The 19,003-nt window shown below is 40.1% G+C and overlaps 1 protein-coding gene and 1 pseudogene across 1 annotated transcript in view; one reads left to right on the top strand and one right to left on the bottom strand.

The window, feature by feature from the left end:
- DERA (deoxyribose-phosphate aldolase) overlaps window positions 1-19,003 on the bottom strand; it is a 125,033-nt gene that overhangs the window by 52,519 nt on the left and 53,511 nt on the right. The window contains exon 6 of the mRNA XM_520770.7: window positions 1,957-2,085. Coding sequence (XP_520770.3) covers window positions 1,957-2,085 — 129 coding nt within the window. The remainder of the gene's footprint in view (window positions 1-1,956; window positions 2,086-19,003) is intronic.
- On the top strand, window positions 11,831-12,599 carry LOC129136571 (prolyl hydroxylase EGLN3-like; annotated as a pseudogene).

The following is a 19,003-nucleotide window of genomic DNA, read 5'->3' as shown; positions in this document are numbered from 1 at the left end:
ATAAAGGGACATGTTTATAATCACATTTTTTTCTGTGGACAGGATGGGTGGAGGGTGGGACACAGCTTCCAAAGCATGATGACCTAATACCACATTCGTATCATGAGTAGTAGGTGCTGTGCGTAGGACAGGGTTGGCTGACCTCCCAGAATGAATACACTTTCATTGTGACCAGGATAACAGCTGGGGTAACAGGTATCACAAGATTGGCTCCGATGTGACCCTGAGGAGTATCTCAGCTCCATGTGCACAACCAACAGCGTGGCTACCACAAAGTATGTACTATAAGTGGCTGCTGTTATTCGTTTCCAAACTTTTACTTTGTTACCTGGGCTAACAATCACTTGTGCTGGCAAGCAGCATAAAGGGGGGCTACCTGTACACCAAGTAGCCTCCAAGGGGCTTTTCCCAGGTTCCTAAGAGGCACAGTGAGTCTTCTACTGTGAATCTTTGAAATGCCAACATCACTGATGAACAACTGTTCAAAGTGTTCCATCCCTTCTCATCCTTAGGTTTTTCTGAGATTTTGCTCTCAGATAACAACTGCAGATATTTTCTAGATACAGCAGTTGTGCCCAGAGCAACAGCACCATTGCTGACTAGTAGGCTGATTTTCAGTAGAGTTCCAAGGAATGATCTACTAGGCCTGACAGAGCACTCAAGAAGTACACAAGAGTATGGCTGGCCCAGATTCAAGACCAGAGAAACCAGGTATCTTCATCCAAATATAGGGCCCCTAGAAGGACACCTAGAAATTCAACACTCAATCACAATGTCATGTGATAAGTTATATGATAGGGCTTTTACTTGAATGCCGTGGGGGCACACAGAGGAGATAATGGGCCAAACAGTAGGGGGAGAAGCAGCGTCAGGGGAAATAATTCCTGAAAAAGGTGGTACCTGTGCTGAACCCCAAGATGTTGAGTTATTTGGGCAAAAGGCATTCCGGGCAGGAGGCACAGAACGTACAAAGACTCAAAAGGTTGGATGGCACCATCTGCAGAGAAGTGCAAGTAACCCTACCTGGCTGGAGAACATGGTGTGAAGGGAAAATGAGACGGCAGAGGCACAGCCAGGGTCTTAGGAAGGACCTTTTTAACATAAGAATCAAGGAATGTACACTTTACCATAAAGATGAAGGGAAACCACTGAAGGAATTTTAAGCAAGCAGTACCATAATAAAATTAGCATTAAAAAAAAATTGTGGCGACAGTGTGGAGAACAGATTGGAGGGGAACAAAAGTCAGGAAGACAGGGGAACAGCTGAAGTAATCCCCGTGGAGGAGGATGGTGGCCTAAGACAGCAGCACTTAGAATGGAGGGAAGATGTGTCAGACACAGCAAAGAGGTCTAGAGAGAACTCTCAAGGCTTGTTCACTGATTTATGTGAGGTGAGAAAAAGAAAGAACCAAGCATGACTCCTAGGCTGCAAGCTTGGATGTCTAAATGGATAGACCTGCTGTTCACAGAGATAAAGAATAAGTCAACTTATATTTGAAAGTATAAAAATCAATGATACTGCACTAAATTTTAAAACATTAACACAAACAAAGGCAGAGGCTGTCTCAGATAGTATGGATACATATCTCTGAGATAAATGAAAAGCTTAAATTCAGAGAGGAGTTAAGTCAAAGAAATTCCTGTCTAACATATGTTGATGAGTGAATAATCAAAGAATAAAACAGAAGGCAATTCACTAACAAGAGAGCCATCTACTGCCTTATAAGCATAGTGCAGCAATGAAATGCCACACACACACACACACAAAATGTGGAAGAAAGCCAGGAGTTTTTGACCACTTCACATTGAACATGTTTTTACAAAATATCCGATTCCTCCCACAAAAAAATTCCAAGTGGTTAGCACGTTTAATAATAGCTAAATGCTTTCACTTACTTAATTTCTCCTAAAAACATCAATTCAATAGAAAACATTATTTGAACATAAAACACTTACCTGCCATCATTGCTATCATACTGGCTTTATAGACATTAGTAAGAGATCCAAGTTCTCCTGTCGCTAATATAGTTTTAAGATGAGCCTCCCCACAGGCCTTGCGAAACTGACGAATCTCATCATACAGGGCTGGGGAAGAAAATAATTGAGGCAGTTACAAAGCAGGCAAGTGATAACATAACTTGGCAGCCGTTTAGAGCTGGTGGAACCCATTTCACATTTAGGAAACATAAAACATTTGTCACTTTCTAAAAATCACCCCAATTTAACATTGCCTGGAGCATTCTGTTGCAGTTCACATCCTGTTACAAGGAATGCTTAGTTTGCTACCATGAAACCGTTTCTAAGCCCTGGCCTGAGGTCCAGAGACATAGAGCTTTTTAAATATCATAATGACATGCAAATTATAAATAATTTCTGTCTTGTCCATATGATGGTTGCTTCCAACAAAAAACAAATGTAGCTACCATACATACAGTGGTGTACCCCTTTGCAAAGTAATAAAAAAAAATCTTAGGTTCTTATTAATTCTTCCATTCACAAGTAATAGGTTCTTTGGTTGGAATATAAAGCACACCCTTCTTGAGAGTTATGTTCATGACAATAAAGACACAGCAGCTTGCCCCACTGCCTGCCAGAGTATGTTTATATATCTGACTAAAAAGTGTTAGGCCTGGCCAGGTAGTGCTGGACGCATGTGCACAAAGCCATCTGCAGGGAGGCTCAGAGATGCTGCCTTAAATCTATTAACCCCTGAGCCCATGACCCCAGTACCACATCTGGCTTTGGAGGGTTCCACATTGGGCCCAGACTTATTTCATATTTCATATTCAAGGTAACATTTTACATGAAAGGTAGCAGGATTTTAGTAAGCAAATTAGACCAAAATCATGTGTATTAAATCTTTAAAAAATTATTTAAGTCTTTTGTCGATGATACCAGTGAATTTCGGCTTTTTCAGGCCGGCCACTATCATTTCTTGAACTCAGGCTACTGCCATGGTAACAAGACCAAGGCTTTTTCTTTCCTTTGTATTTGAGTATCTTTCATAGGAAGCAGGTTTTTTTTGTTTTTTGTTTTTTGGTTTTTGAGATGGCGTCTTGCTCTGTCACCCAGGCTGGAGTGCAGTGGCGTGATCTCGGCTCACTGCAACCTCCGCCTCTGGGGTTCACGCCATTCTCCTGCCTCAGCCTCCCGAGTAGCTGGGACTACAGGCGCCTGCCACCACGCCTAGGTAACTTTTTGTAGTTTTAGTAGAGACGGGGTTTCACCGTGTTAACCAGGATGGTCTCGATCTCCTGATCTGGTAATCCACCTGCCTCAGCGTCCCAAAGTGCTGGGATTACAGGCGTGAGCCACGGTGCCCGGCCCATAGGAAGTAGTTTTATAAACATACAGAGTAAACCAAGCAGGAGGGAAACATTCATAATAAGGGTTGGGGTAAGCATTTCTTAAAGCTAAAATGAGAGTTCCATAATTCACAGGCTTAGTAAAGTACATTTAGAAAAATGAAAAATTAGTCTCAGTTAAAACCACAAGTTATAACAGCCAAATAAAACTTGCCTTCTCAATCACAGAAAACATGAACTTGAAGCTCAGAAGTGAAAAATGAAGAGAAATGAAAGCAAATATTCTATTCCAAGATGCTCAGTAAGTTTAGAAAGTTTGTTACCACTGAGAGATGGTACCCACAGAAGGTTCAATAAAGAACAGACTATTTTCACAGATCCTTAATAACGTGCAGTTCTGAGTACTAGGGATGATCTGAGATGCCACACCACCTACCTTACCCTGCCCATCTACCTAACCTGGGAGAAAATCATCCTACTTATGCCTCCAATATGACAACCTGTGTAAGAATGTTAAAAATAGTAATAGACTATGTAGCAAAAAAAAAAAATTATATTATTTTAATTCAGAGAATGAATTGGATGGAATGACATTTCTTGAGTTATTGAATCTAAAAAAAGAAACTTGTTCTCTAAGAACAAGTGACAAGGAAAATCTTCTGATCTAAAAATCCAAGAACGCTAATCCAAGTTAACTTGTGATTTAATTAATGATTTTCTTCCACAAAACAGTGTTGTCATTAAAAGCAGGCTTTAGAGTCGGACAAAAGCAGATTTAAAACCCAACTCCATCATTTCCTGTGGGACCTTAGGCAAGTTATTTTTGTCAGCATCAGCTCCATCCTTAAAGTGTCAATAATATTTACTTTACAGGGTTACTAGGAATGAGAGAGAGAGATACAAAGTATTTTGCATACTGCCTGACATGTTATAAGCACTCAAAAAGTTTAATTATTAAGTTCAGAATTCTAGTAAAATGAATTTCCACTAAGTGTTGTGTTATAAAAGTCAAATCTTATTTCATGGCCTGACCCAGTTTCAGTAACCAAAGTTCTGTTGGATTACTGCTTACAATCAGTGAGCCATCAGACAAGGCTGGAAAGTATTTTATTACAGAAGTTGTTAAAGTGAACTTTGGCCTGTAAAACAAATTCTTAAAACACTGATCACGACCATATTTGTGAACAAAAAAACACCATCCTTTTTCTAGAGTACTACCTTCTGATGCCAAGTGAATTCCTTGAAGTATAGTTAAAATTAACCAGGAAAACCAGAGGTATTTTATGATTCAGTCATTTGGAAGTTATACTCTTTAATCCATGATCCAAACAGAATGAACTGAAAGTGGTCACTTAGAACATAACTGGATTTACAAATATGCAACCAATGTCTTCTCATTCTTTAACTGCCAATTTCTAAAATCATTTTACTGGCCTATTTTACCACATAACAGGATCAAGTTTTTCTGAGAAAATATCTTAATCTTTAAGGTTCAACAGGTGGAAAGTTGTCATTTCTGTTACCATTCTGCCCAAAATATATCAGAACAATTAAATCAAAAGTTATACCAAATCTGGTCTTTTTAAAATGTGACCTGGGCTCTATCAAGTGATTGCTTCTACCCAGGCCTTTGAATCTTAAAGAGTGAGGCAAAGATGAAAGAATAGTTAGATATTTTCTTTATTATTGTGGCATCAGCAATAGCAGGAGATCCAAAAGTCCAGTGTCCCAGGGGCCAGCCACCAGCCAACAGTGTGGAACCCGTGCTGGCCAGTAGGAGCAGCACCAGCAGTGGCCCTGGGCCCAAGCTCTTCCTGTGGCACAATCTGACTGTGTTCTCTGCTCCTTATTCTCTCATGGTCCTGCTTTTTTTCCAAGCAAGGCTTCCTACTTATTCAGTGAGCTTCTTTATGTCTTCCTAATATAATAAATTCCCTTTCAGCTTCACTTAATCAGAATTGGTTTTCTTCATCTTCAACTCATGAATATTTACTGAAGAAGTATAGTATTGTAGACAAAAATGTGGGTTCTCCTGAGTATATGGATTCACACCCCAACTTTACTACTAGTTTATTGTTTGATTTGGGTAAGTTACTTAACTCTAAACCTGTCCCATGTTCCTCATTTACAAAATGGGAATGATAGAAGTATGCACACCTTACGGAGTTATTTTCAAACAGGTTAACACACACGAATAGATAAGGACAATATCCAGCACATTGTTCATGCTCAAGGAATGTCAGTTCCTGTTTTCAAAGTTGTTGGTGGCAGCAGTGATGGTGTTCCTGTTATTATTCAGTGCTTATCAGGCTCAGATTACAGAGGGACTTACAAAAGCAGAGGACACCATGATCTATGTTCCTTGAAGAACATAAAATAAAACCTCTTTGGGCCCCTAAAAAACCAGTCTGGGGGAAAAGGTTTACTATATATCACAAACAAGTTTGTTTTTAAGCTAAGAACCCATGCTACTTTGAATAGCACAGACTCTTGAGATAAGACATTTTTGCTACTTGCTAGTTGTGTAAACATTTAGGAATTATTCAATTTCTCTAAGCCTAATTACTTAGGGAGGCTCGGTTTGCTCACGTATTTTTGTGGTGATTAAATAATATACGTTGCTAGAATAGAACCAGGCATTTAGTAGGCAGTTAATCATTCAATACTAGCTTCCCATATTTTCCCTTATACACTTCCAGAAACCCAAAAATAACTTTAACGAACAAAAAATAGCAAGCACTGTCCTAATACTTATGAAAGCACAACTAGAATTTGCCAATCTTACATATAAGAAAAAATAGACCACTTCGCTCCAACACAAGCCATAGAAACCACAAAGAAGCATTATTAGTGTTTAGGTCGTTTTGAGGACTTTGACAGTACCGTGATAGACACGTCAGAAACTAGATGAATGACATATGCTAATCAAAGTGGCTTGATGGCTGAAATGTAACCCAGTCAATCTCAAATTATGTCCTTTAACAAACTCAGCTGGCACTTTCCTTTCAATATAAATAAGCCAAACAATGGAAAAACGAATGAGCAGGTTTTCCCCTATGTTGGTAGGAAAGGACAATGGTGGGGTATGGAGTTATTATAACTGCTGCTAGACCACATACACAGAGGAAATTACAAGTGAAGCAATAAGTTCAACAGATGCCCTTTCCAAAAAATTTTTCATGAGGAATAATTACTCTAAAGGATGAGAAATCCCCTACATTTTCAAAGCTTCTTCCCTCAAAAATGCTCAGGGTTCTCCACATGCTATTTAACCATCCATTGTGAGACAATTTGCAGTTACCTCCACACTTCCCATGTGAAGCATGAGATGTAGGCTGGGCGCGGTGGCTCACGCCTGTAATCCCAGCACTTTGGGAGGCTAAGGCAGGTGGATCACCTGAGGTCAGGAGTTCGAGACAAGTCTGGCCAACATGGTGAAACCCCGTCTCTACTAAAAAAATGCAAAAACTTAACCAGGCATGGTGGCAAACGCCTGTAATCCCAGCTACTCTCTGGAGGCTGAGGCAGGAGAATCACTTGAACCTGGGAGGCGAAGGTTGCAGTGAGCTGAGATTGCGCCATTGCACTCCAGCCTAGGCAATAAGAGCAAAATTCCATCTCAAAAAAAAAAAAAAAAGAAAGAAAGAAAGAAAGAAAAGTGAGATGTGGAGAGATAAATGACTTGCTGCAAATCTTACTGTGGGTCAGTTATAGAACAGAGAGGAGGAGTCATGTCTTCATATGTGGAATAAAACTGTATTTCCCCAAAATTTTCTGCCTCTATCCCAGCACACACACACATGCATGCACGTGTACACTCATTGCAGTTACAACATATTCCCAGGGAAATACATTGCAGTGCTTCGAGCAACAGATTCGTCAAAACTCAGAACCTAGAGGGATGTCACCTCCCTTCTAGTTCAAACTACTCACTTGACAGATGGGCATTATAATCCTAGGACCTGGTGTTCATTCTTCTAGGGGAAAAAAGCTGCATAAAATGAAAAGTTCCAAGGTAATTCAGAAACATAAGATACTTAATTTTGTATAATACACTAAAAATGATCTCTAAATTGCTCTTTGTTCCAAGGTAATTCAGAAACATAAGATACTTAATTTTGTATAATACACTAAAAATGATCTCTAAATTGCTCTTTTAGCCCCCTGGATGGGAAGAAAACAAGGGTGTGGTGCTACAGTAGAGTTCATATGTTTGAATCAGGACTTTCAGCCCTTGCTTGGCCGCTGATTAGTGGTGTTACTTGCGGAAGTTACTGAACCTCTCCAAGCTTCATTTTTCTCCTCAAGATTAGATAGGAGATCTTTACTTTTACAGCTCAAATCCTTCTCAAATTCTGCCAATAAATATAAAAGTATTAAAATGGTTAGGAAGGTAATCAATCATTTTTTCTTCAGATCCACCTTTGATAATAAGCACATGTAAAATGATGGTAAATGCTGACTTACTCTAAAAGTTTAAGCTGTTATAACTAAGATGAAAGAGCCTCTTGTTGATTTAGAAAGATGATTCTGAACTCTATCTCTGGGAGCTCTCAACCACAGACAAGGGGGAGCAGGGATTTTCTCAGCCACAGACTGCCAAGAAGGTGGAGAGAAACCTAGCCCCCATGTCACTGGGGCCTAGAGAAATTCTTGGCCTGCATGTTGCTACATCATGGCAACATGATGGAGGCGAGGTGAGGGGGACGTGCAGTCAGCTCTGGGGAAAGTGAAGGTCACCCTTACCAGCAAGGACTGAAAATTCTAGGGGTTGGGGAGGACTTGGCAAGTAGAGCCAGGAAGACAACCCGCAGGTTCTAGAGATTGTCAAATACAAAGCAATTGATAAAATATGTAAATATTGATAAAAAAGATGAATATACTGAAGATAATGGATAATGGGAGCAAGATTCCTCACTGACGAGAAGAAGGGGTATAAATATGGAAGGGGAAAGTAAGAATAAACCATGCAATGCTGGAGTGTAACAGAGGTTATAGTGTGAAGTTGTAAGTTCTAAGACAGATTTATAGACTGATATATAAATAAACAAATATAAATGAATGTGTGTTTCTATGTGTGTGCTGTGTATATGTGTACGTTTATGTATTTACTAGCTCTGTCTGACAAGAAGGCCTAGAAACAGTAACATCCCAATAGCAGTGAGTTATACCTAGCACCCAGATCTTGGTTTCTAAATACAATTAATCAATAAAAGGAGCAAGAGCTCCTTGGAGAAATGACTGATTCCAAAGCTGGAGCAGACAAAGTCAAAGATACACCTGAAACATTCTATTACAAGAAAGCAAGGAAGTTCTCAAAGAATGATGGGAACATAAAAAGGATAGAGGAGCCAGTGTGAAGCAGGTCCTGAAACCGCCTTTGCAAAATTATGACTGAGACAGTAAAAGAGATCTAACCTAACTGACTCCACCTTGTTTCTAACCTTTAAGCTGTCCTTGTTCCTTCCTGTGCACAGGCTGAACTAACTTTGGGAGGAACTCAGTTTATAGTTCATAGTTTAAAACATAGATAATAACAGCCCTTTCCCAAAACAAACCTCCTTCTTGCCTGGGGACTAGACTGCCTTTGTAGAACTAACAAGTTAGCTCCAAGATTAGAAATTATGGCTTAAGAGTCATGCAGCTAGGGGCTGCAAGATTCTCACCCTCCCTAAACTGCTCCTAAGATCAATGCTTGAGATATTTTGCAGACCATGCACTTGATGGATCAGCTGGCACCACCCAGATCGATAAACTGGTTCATCCGATCTTGTGGCCCCCACCCAAAAACTAACTCAGCACAAGAGGACAGGTTCAATTCCCTAGGATTCCATCTCCTAGCCAACCAATCAGCACTCCTGGCTGACTTCCTCCACCCACCAAGTTGTCCTTAAAAACTCTGATCCCCAAATGCTCAGGGAGACTGACTTGAGTAGTAATAAAACAAAACTCTGGTCTGCCACACAGCTGGCTCTGTGTGAATTACTCTTTCTCTACTGTAATTTCCGTCTTGAGAAACTAGCTCTGTGTAGGCAGCAGGCAAGGTGAACCCACTGAGCGGTTACATTCCCAATGGCCAAATCTGGGACTATTTGAGTATCAAAATAAATAATGATGGTAAAGGATTATAACCAATTGAGTAAAATAAGAATCAATGAGTTCTTACAAACAGGAAGGAAGGAAGGGAGGGAAGGAGAGAGAGAGGGAAGGACAGAGGAAGGGAGGGAGGGAAGGACCTCAATACCACATCTGGCTTTGTAGGGTTCCACATCATGCCCAGATTTGGTAATGCCAACTCTTAAGTATAGAAGAAATGACAGAATTAGAAAATCAGAGTAATAGCTGAAAAAATCATCATGGATGCTAAAAGAGTGAATAAAAGTTAGATGAGGAAAAGGATATTAACATAGTCTCAAAATATCTCCATTCATAATCTGTATTAATTACTTATTAAAATGCAAAATACTTATTAATTTTACAATGGAGAAACTTGGCAGAAACCATCTTTGCCAAGTAAAAAAAAGGAACATCATCAATAATGGGACAAATTAACATCTTGTGACCCCTGAAATAATGCACTGAGAAGAACGGAGCAAAAGTTCTGTGGTATACCTGCCAAAAATGTGTAACCTGAATCTAACTGTGAGAAAATACCAAACAAACCCAAACTGAGGTATATTTTACAAAATAACAGGCCCGTAATCGTCAAAGACAAGGGAAGACTGAGGACTGTTCTTAGTATTCTTAGGTTAAAGAATATTAAAGAGATATGAAACAACTGATACTACACCTAATAAAGAACATTATTGGGACAATCTGCAAAATCTGAACAATCTGTAGATTTAATGGCCGTATGGTTATCAATGTTAATTTCCTGATTTTGATGCAGTACTGTGGCTTGGTACAAGAGTGTCCCTGTCCTTGTCCTTGTTCTCAGGAAATACACACTGAAGTATTTAAGGGTAACAGGTGAACAGGTCTGCAACTTATTCCCAAATGGTTCAGAAAAATATGTATATAATACATAATTTATATATATATATATGTACACACATCACAGAGGAAATAAGTCAAAAAAAGGAAATGGGATAGCACTTTATAATTGGAGAATCTCAGTGATAAAACTAGTTTTGCGTACCAATTTTACAACTTTTCTGTAAGTTTAAAATTATTCAAAAATAAAAGTTAAAAAATAATTTGATATGTTTGTTGTAATTTAGCATCCAGATATTTTTCTTACAGGAGGGCTTTTTAGACTATCAATCACTCTATGGCTTCTATAACTTAAAAAAAAGTGATTACATATGGTACATATTATTCTGTAACATGCTTTTTTCCTTCAATATATCCTTGATATATTTCTATATTAACAAATATAGGTCAATGGAGCAATTATTAATGGCTGCACAATATTCCATCACATGGACATAAAAAATGTATTCAATCATTTTCCTGTTATAGGATACTTAAGGTTCCAGACTTTTTGCTATTATAAGTAATACTTCAGTAAATGTCCTTATAGTTAAATATTTGCAAACATCATGACCTTATTCTCCAGAGCCTTTACTATTTTTTCTGCTTACATATTCACATGTAATATATGTCTGTTGTTAAAAATTCAAACATTATGAAAACTGGAAATTCTCTATTATAAAAAAAGCAATTCTTGCCATATATTAGAAAAATAATAATTTGGTAGGCTATTATCAAAGATGCCTGACAAATGAAAATGGAATTCCAATACCACGACTGCAAATTAGTCAGAATAATGCAAAATTTAACAAAACACATACACCAGAGAAGTGGCTGGCATAGTGATGTCACATTAAAAACCTATTAATAAATGTTTTGACTTATAATGAGGTTTTCAGGGGTAGTGAAAGGGGGTGCACTAGAAACCCAGGATATATTACACTGCAGATGCTTAATCAATATAGTGGCACAACTAGCAGAAGAGTTGTCTCCTGTTTGTCTCCCCGCATCCCTCCTACTACTGCCACACTGAGAAGAAGTAGAGGTCATAACCTGACCTCTGCCTGTCGTTCCCAGCTGAAAAACAAGTGAGGCTGTGTCAGTGGAGTGCTCACTGACAGGAATCAGAGCACTCGGCCACAATGAGAAAGGCCTGTGTGCATCAGAGTGTGGATCCAAGGAGTGGAAAGGAGGGAAAGGGGTCAGACTGCATGTTTGAAACAGCATCCAAATCAGGTTGACAACTGGCCCTACCTTCTGCAATGCTGTCCCCGCACGCCAGCAAGAACTTGCATCGATAGCATTTTAGTTTTCTTTATTTAAGATTAACTTCCAAGTCCAGCACTAGATCGTGGAGTCCCGCACCACTCCCACTGATCCCTGAACGCAGATCCCTTCTCCTGAGAGTTGTGAGCAACTTTCCCCTGTCCCCAGTACTGATTGCAGTGGCTCGGGACCATGGCCACACTCCCCACACCTTGGCTTCACATCACATACATCGTTCCCTCTCTGGGTGCATGCTGGGGGTCCCCGACTTCTGCACTATGCGTGAAATGCTCCTGGGACACATCATGAGGCAGGAATTGGAGAAAATTTCCCTAGAGTACATCATGCGCTGTCTGCGGGAAGTCAGCTTCTGCTACCCGCAAAACTTCCTGGGCAAGGAGGTGGTGGGCAACTGCATCCAGGAGCACATTAAACAGCTGCATTGCAAGGGGGCCCTGCGGGACAGCCAGCTGGCTGGGATGTGTGCAGTGTCTCTAAAGGGTGAACTGTGGGGTGATCAGTTCACCCCACAGTTCTGGGAGCAACAAGAAGGGCTGCAAGGCCATTAGCTTCCTCCTGTCCCTCACTGACAGGCTGGTCCTCTAGTGCAGGAGCCACTGGGAAAATACTATGTCAAGGAGAGGTCCAAGGCAATGGTGGCTTGCTATCTTAAAAATGGAATAGGTTACATTCATCATGTGGACACCTCAACAACGATGGCTGCTGCACCACCTGCATCTACTATCTGAACAAGAATTGGGATACCAGGCTACACGGTGGGATCCTATGGCTATTTTCAGAGGAGAAATCATTCGTGGCAGATGTGGAGGCCAATTGTGAAAAAGTCCTGCTCTCCTGGTCAGATTGCAGGAACCTACACGAGGTGCTGTCTTCCTATGAGACCAGATGTGCTATACTGTTTGGTACTTTGATAATGAAGAAAGGACAGAAGCCAAAAAGAAATTCAGGAATTTAATTAGGAAACATCTGCCCTCACTGAAGATTGACTGTGCTCCAAAATACGCTGGCCTTGTTCATTTTAGCAATGGTTCCTGAATTATCTTTAAGAGTTGAGATCCGGCTGGGTACAGTGGCTCACGCCTGTAATCCCAGAACTCTGGGAGGCCGAGGCAGGTGGATCACCTGAGGTCAGGAGTTCGAGACCAGCCTGGCCAACATGGTGAAACCCCATCTCTATTAAAAATACAAAAAATTAGCCGGGCATGGTGGTGGACACCTGTAATTCCAGCTACTCGGGAGGCTGAGGCAGGAGAATCTCTTGAACCTGGGAGGCAGAGACTGCAGTGAGCCAAGATCGCACCATTGCACTGCAGCCTGGGCAACCAGAATGAAACTCCATCTCAAAAAAAAAAAAAAAAAAAGAGTTGAGATCTAAAGATGGCCTCTTCAGTGACGAAAAACTCCCCATCCCTGTCTTATGTGTGGGACTTAGTGTTTTCTTGCCAAGACTGCATGGACCTTCAGATGCTCTCTTTGCCAGATGAACTCATTTGCTATTCCACCTCCAGAAATTCCAGCAGACATACCAGTTGGCCAGCAGTTTACCTGATAGATTTGGTAATGCTGGCTCTCAAGACAAGAGCCTAGGAGCACATGTGAGGAAAATAATCTTGTATTTTATGTATATTTCCTGATTTGAAAGGTTTGAAAAAGAAAAACAATGGCAGATGCCACAGAAAGGCACCATGGAAGCCTTTAAACAGAAAACAGAAATTTATGTCATCTGAACAATTTCCAGATGTTATTAATCCGGGGCTGTTGAAGTCTCTGGAGAATTGTCACAACCTAATGACAACATCATTACCTCTATAAAGGGCTGCTGTCATAGTGATCAATCTGTACATGTCCCATGGTGTGCACGCTCCTTTTTCCAAATCTTACAACCTGGATTTTCTGCCTTGGCCCCATTTTGCTAAAAATAATGACTTTCTGAATAAAGACGGTAACACCGTTTATTCTCTATTTTCACTTCTTACCTGGAGAACTAATCCCCAGAAGCTAAAACTAGACATTAGGTTTTTTCATGTTGCTTTGGTGGAATGGAATCTGAATTTAAACCAAAGGAAAAATATCTACTTGGTAGTTTGGTGTCAACCTCTGAAAACAACATGGAAAGAATCAGATCTACAGATATACAGTGTACATGTGTACATCTTGAACAGTCTGAAAAGGGAGATGGAGTTGGAAATGTGGGTGTACCTGTTTTTTTTTTCAGTTTTCTTTTTTAATGAGCTCATTCTTAACATTATTTTAAAAAATAGAATGGTGTATTTTAAAAAAAGAAATGAAAATTTTAAAACCCTCAAAAAGCTAAAAACACTTATAAATAAATAAATAAAATTAACTTTCTTCTCTCTAGGATCCACCTGAAAGGACAGTATGTTCTCAATTTTGAAGCGGCTGGCAATCTGCTAAGCATTCTGGAAAAGCACTGCTCTAGACATCAACAACTCTGTTAATAAAACTTATATGTATAAAATTATGATTTAAGTAAGAATCCAAGCGTTTAAAGACTGTTTCCTATCTAAAAGTCATAAAGTATATTTCCTTCTATATTTCCTGCTATTCAAAGACACTTAAAAATAATTGTTAACGAACATATCTAAGCAATTATTTTTTGAGTATCAGAAAGATGTTCAACACTGCGCAACAATGGCCTGAAAATAACTCTTAAGATAATTATATGTACAGTAAAACACTTAATATAAAATTGTGCAGCAACCTTTTAAACTAAAAAAGTCACAAAATGTTCAAGAACACAGTTTCATCCACCAAAGCAACTAATTAATCTTGTAAGACTAAGGCAGAGATGAGCTAACACACCAGATATTATAATAACCTACAAGAGATAAGATGCACATTTTTATCAATAGTATCTGAAGTTTTGAAGAATTGTAGCATAAAAATGAAAATCATAAAAGCATACAGTTGTCGTATTTCCAGAATTTGTTATATACAACTTCCAAAACAGAGAAATCACAAATTATAGATTATGTAATTCCTCCCCAAAAAGTAGCTATAGATTTAGAGACTGCTTTTCTAATAAAATATGATTAACACTCTATAAAAGAAATATACCAATTTATTTTTGAGATGTTCTTTCTACCATCCTTCTTGTGTAAAAATCAGCAAATAAGAAAAATAGATTATTGCCCTGATTCAAGGTCTTTAGGATTCTCTTCATACAAGAAAATGAAAAATAATGTGACTTTGGTGCTGATATTTCATTCTCTTATCCTAAAATGTTTGATAGCCATGAGGTATGTACTTCACAGGCCAGATTTAAGAGAGCAATTCAGGGGTAAACAATTGAAGGAGATGAAAAGTACATGAGGCTCTGGATACAGGAGACAAATGGTATTTCCAATTGCCCATTGAACGTAAGATGCTGCAGAATGTCAGACAATCCTAGCCACCTTTGGAACTACGTCTGCTGGTGCTCCAGTGTGGAATGAGTCTCCCAAAGCTAGTAAAGCCAGCTCCAGGTCCTCAGCTCATGGAGCTAGATTCCTGAACAAGGTGCAATCTGATAGCATTTCCCTGTCACTGGTAAATATATTAGGTAAATAGATGCAACACAAAGAGGTCATTAAAAAAGTAAAATGAACACCTCTGTATATTTACAGAGCATGGAAACTATTCAATTTTTAAAACCTGCTCAATAAGATTTATGAAATGATGAACAACTTCTGGTGAATGCTTTCTTCAAAGAACTGTTTAAGGAATGCACCTTAGATGTCAACTTCAACACCACCATTAAGAAATATTGTATTACATGTACTAATCATGGGAATAATATTCACTGAAAATGAAAACACTAAACATAAAATCAAAGATCATTATAGCTCTAAAGGGTTGTAAAAATCATTATGTCCTAGCCCCTCATTTGTAACATTTACATGGAAGCAGAGAGAAGTGAAGTGTTTACCCAAGGTCTAGGTATAAATTATCAAAATCATGAAGACTAAAACCCAAATCTTTAGAGTTCCACTTTATTCACTTAACACATGTGCTATGTGTCACTTCCCTTGACAACAGACCATCATCGGGGCAGGAGGAGGGAGAAAGAGAAGGCAACACTGCAGCTGGCAAGGAGGGCTGCATCTGGGCCAAGCAACAGGATGATATTTTACATACATTATCTAATTTCTTCCCTATTGTAATCCTGTGAAGTAGATGTCATTATCTCCATTTTACATGAAGGAACAGGAAGCACAGAGAAGAACCTGTCCAAGAGTAAATAGTAGAGCCAAGATTCCAGCCAAAATCTGTCTAATGCAAAGATGCAGCTTTCAACTATTCCTGCTTTCCCAGTACTGTCCTCCCTTCTTACCCCACGGTGCATTTGTTCTGGGTCTGACTGTGACACCAGCAATGACTGGGTGGCCTGGCTGGCTGGCCGGGTGATGTCCCCACTTGGATGCTATCTTTATCAGAGAGCACAGCCATCCCAGGGAGAGGAAAGTCTTCTTTTCTCAAGAGCACAGGAAGCAGATGCACTTCTTAGCTAAATTCACCAGAATAACACTTTATTCATCAAACTCTCCTGTTTACAACTAACTACAGATCCAGGCTAACGGCATAGAAACATACAGGAAATACAAGATGTACTAATTAATCAACTGATTAGTATTAGTAATACAATAAAACATACAATATATAAATGTATTCAAAGTATGAATTTACATACATTGTTGTATGTAAATTCAACAATGTTTCCATTATCTGGCACCTAAAGTATAGGCAACTAAGAATTGGAATTATGTCAAAAAAAAAAAAAAAAGAAGAAGAAGAAAGAGTCCTGAGTTAGTACTTCTTAATAAGGACATGGGACTGGTGGGGAAGGAGAACAAAATCACCTGGAGGGATTTTCCCCATTTAGAAGCCTATTCCTCCCTCACATACACACCTCAATTCTTTTATCACAAATGCCCAGGGGGATATGCTAATCCTGTCAGGAAAGCAGCTGGGGCAAATCATTTGAAAATGTTTGTCAGGTATTGTAATTTTGAGAACCTACAATACATGCCACACCCTATTGGGTTAAAACTATGGTGATAAGTGAGAAATGTAGTTATCCACGTTTCCATGTCCAGCTAGAGAGGAGTGACAGAAGGATTGGCAGGGAAGGACAGTGTGCCGTCACGAGCTCAACACGATCTGACAGTAAAAAGCTTAACCACTAAGGAGTAGGCAAAAAAACAGTAACAAATAAGAAGATACATAAATCAAAAAGCACAAGAGTCTGGACTGTGAGCTATGAGGCCAATCATCTCAGAGATTCCACTGGCCCCTGAAAGCATCACTGTATTCTGGGATAATATAATCAGTAATGAAACAGTTTGGAATAATCAAGAAAAAATTAAATTGTATTTAATAAAAATTGTTAAGAAAGTCAGGGAAATGAAAACACTTTTTAATAGTGTTTGTTTGTTTGTTTGAGACAGGGCCTCACTCTCTTGCTCAGGCCATTTCAGAAATAAATCTATTAGGCCAGGCGCAGTGGCTTATGAGTGCAGTGGCACAATCATGGCTCACTGCAACCTCTGCCTCCCAGGCTCAAGGAATCCTCCCACATTCAAGGAATCCTCCCATCTCAGCCCCAACCCTGAGTAGCTGGGACTACAGGCGCATACCACCACACACACCAGGCTAATTTTTGCATTTTTTTTTTTTTTTAATGCAGAGATGGGGTTTTGCCATGTTGCCCAGACTGGTCTTGAACTCCTGGGCTCAAGTGATCTGCCTGCCTCAGCCTCCCAGAGTGCTGGGATTACAAGCATAAGCCACTGTGCCCGGCCTAATAGATTTATTTCCAAAATAGCTATATTTCTCTGATTTTGTCAAGGTTCAGTGATATTTGAATGTCTACTTATATGTAAATGATGGGTAAAATGCAACACGGTGTAGTGATACAACAGAATACGAGTTCTGGAGCAGGTGGCCCCGGGTCTAGGTGGTCCTGGTGCTCAGGAGGTTTGGTTGTCTTTGCCATAAGGAATGTAACTGAAATCAGCAAGGACATGACGTTTCCAAAGGAAAGCACACCAAGGTTGTGGAAAAGTCACACTGGGACAGAATCTGAGAACCATGGACACTTCAGGGATGACAGAGGAGGTGGAGGAGCTTGCAAATGAGACGCAGGGGTAATCAGAAACAGAAAGGAAGACCTCAGGAATGTAGGCACCAAAGCCACAACAACAAAGCATTACCAGAAGGAAGGAACAGTCTGCTGTGTCATATGTTGCATGGTAATGCTGAATAAACAACTGGGGAGTATGCCCTGGACATAATGAGATGACAGGTCATTAGTATATTAGTTTGAACTTCTCAAGACAAACAAATAAATATAACTCTTTGAAGAATTTTTTTTTTTTTTTTTTGAGAGGGAATCTCACTCTGTCCCTCAAGTTGCAGTGCAGTGGCGCAATCTTGGCTCCCTGCAACCTCTGCCTCCCAGGTTCAAGCAATTCGCTCACCTCAGCCTCCAGAGTAGCTGGGATTACAGGCATGTGCCACCATGCCCAACGAATCTTTGTATTTTTAGTAGAGACAGGGTTTTGCCATGTTGGCCAGGCTGGTCTCAAACTCCCAACCTCAAGTGAGGAGGACGCCCCACCCCCGAGCGTCGCTGCGGAACCAGAGCTTACGGCGGCAGCAGAGCAAGAGGTGATGAGGCCTCCCAAAGTGCCTGTTTCAGCCTCCCAAAGTGCTGGGATTACAGGTGTGAGCCACTGCATCGGGCCTTCTTTTCAGAATTTTAGTCATGAAGGGAAGAGAAGAAAGGAGGACGTTGCTGGGGATGAAGGAAAGGGAAAGCCAGCATGTGGGTTCTTTCATAAATGGCTAAGAAAAGCTTGACTATGTCTAAATGCTTAATGGGAATGAGCTGGCAGAAAGGCTGATGACACGGGAGAAAGAATGCCCAGTAGATAGAGCAGGGCTTCTGAAAATGCAGGGGGAGATGAGAGCCACAGCACAGTGGAGGGAAGGAATTTAGGAGGAAGGAGCAAAGGAAGAAGCAAAGAAAAGCAGCCCTGATGCAAGGACCTGGAGGGAGCTCCTGTCTGATGATTTTATTTTCTCTGAGAAGTAGCAGGCAGTTCATATGCTAACAGTGAAGGAGCTTCAAGGAGGGTGGAAAAGTTAGAAATTTCAGGAAAGTGGACATTTTAAATGGTCACTAAGGAGAACCCAGAGAGGAATATCAAACCTCCCCCACCCCCAAACTCCAGTCTCCTCGAATTCATACCCTAAACTGTGGACTCTCACATCCATGAGAAATGGTTAAGACCACTCTGAAGGGCCAGGTTTAAAAAATGGGGCTCTTAATGAGAACACATGGACACAGAGAGGGGAACAACACACAGTGGGGCCTGTTGGGGGAGGGTGGAGGCAGGTAGTGCGTTAGGGAAAATAGCTAATGCATGAGGCACTTA

The sequence above is a fragment of the Pan troglodytes genome, chromosome 10, assembly GCF_028858775.2.
Source record: "Pan troglodytes isolate AG18354 chromosome 10, NHGRI_mPanTro3-v2.0_pri, whole genome shotgun sequence".
NCBI lineage: Eukaryota > Metazoa > Chordata > Mammalia > Primates > Hominidae > Pan > Pan troglodytes.
The sequence above is the reverse complement of the archived record's forward strand: the minus strand, read 5'-3'. Positions and strand labels throughout refer to the sequence as shown.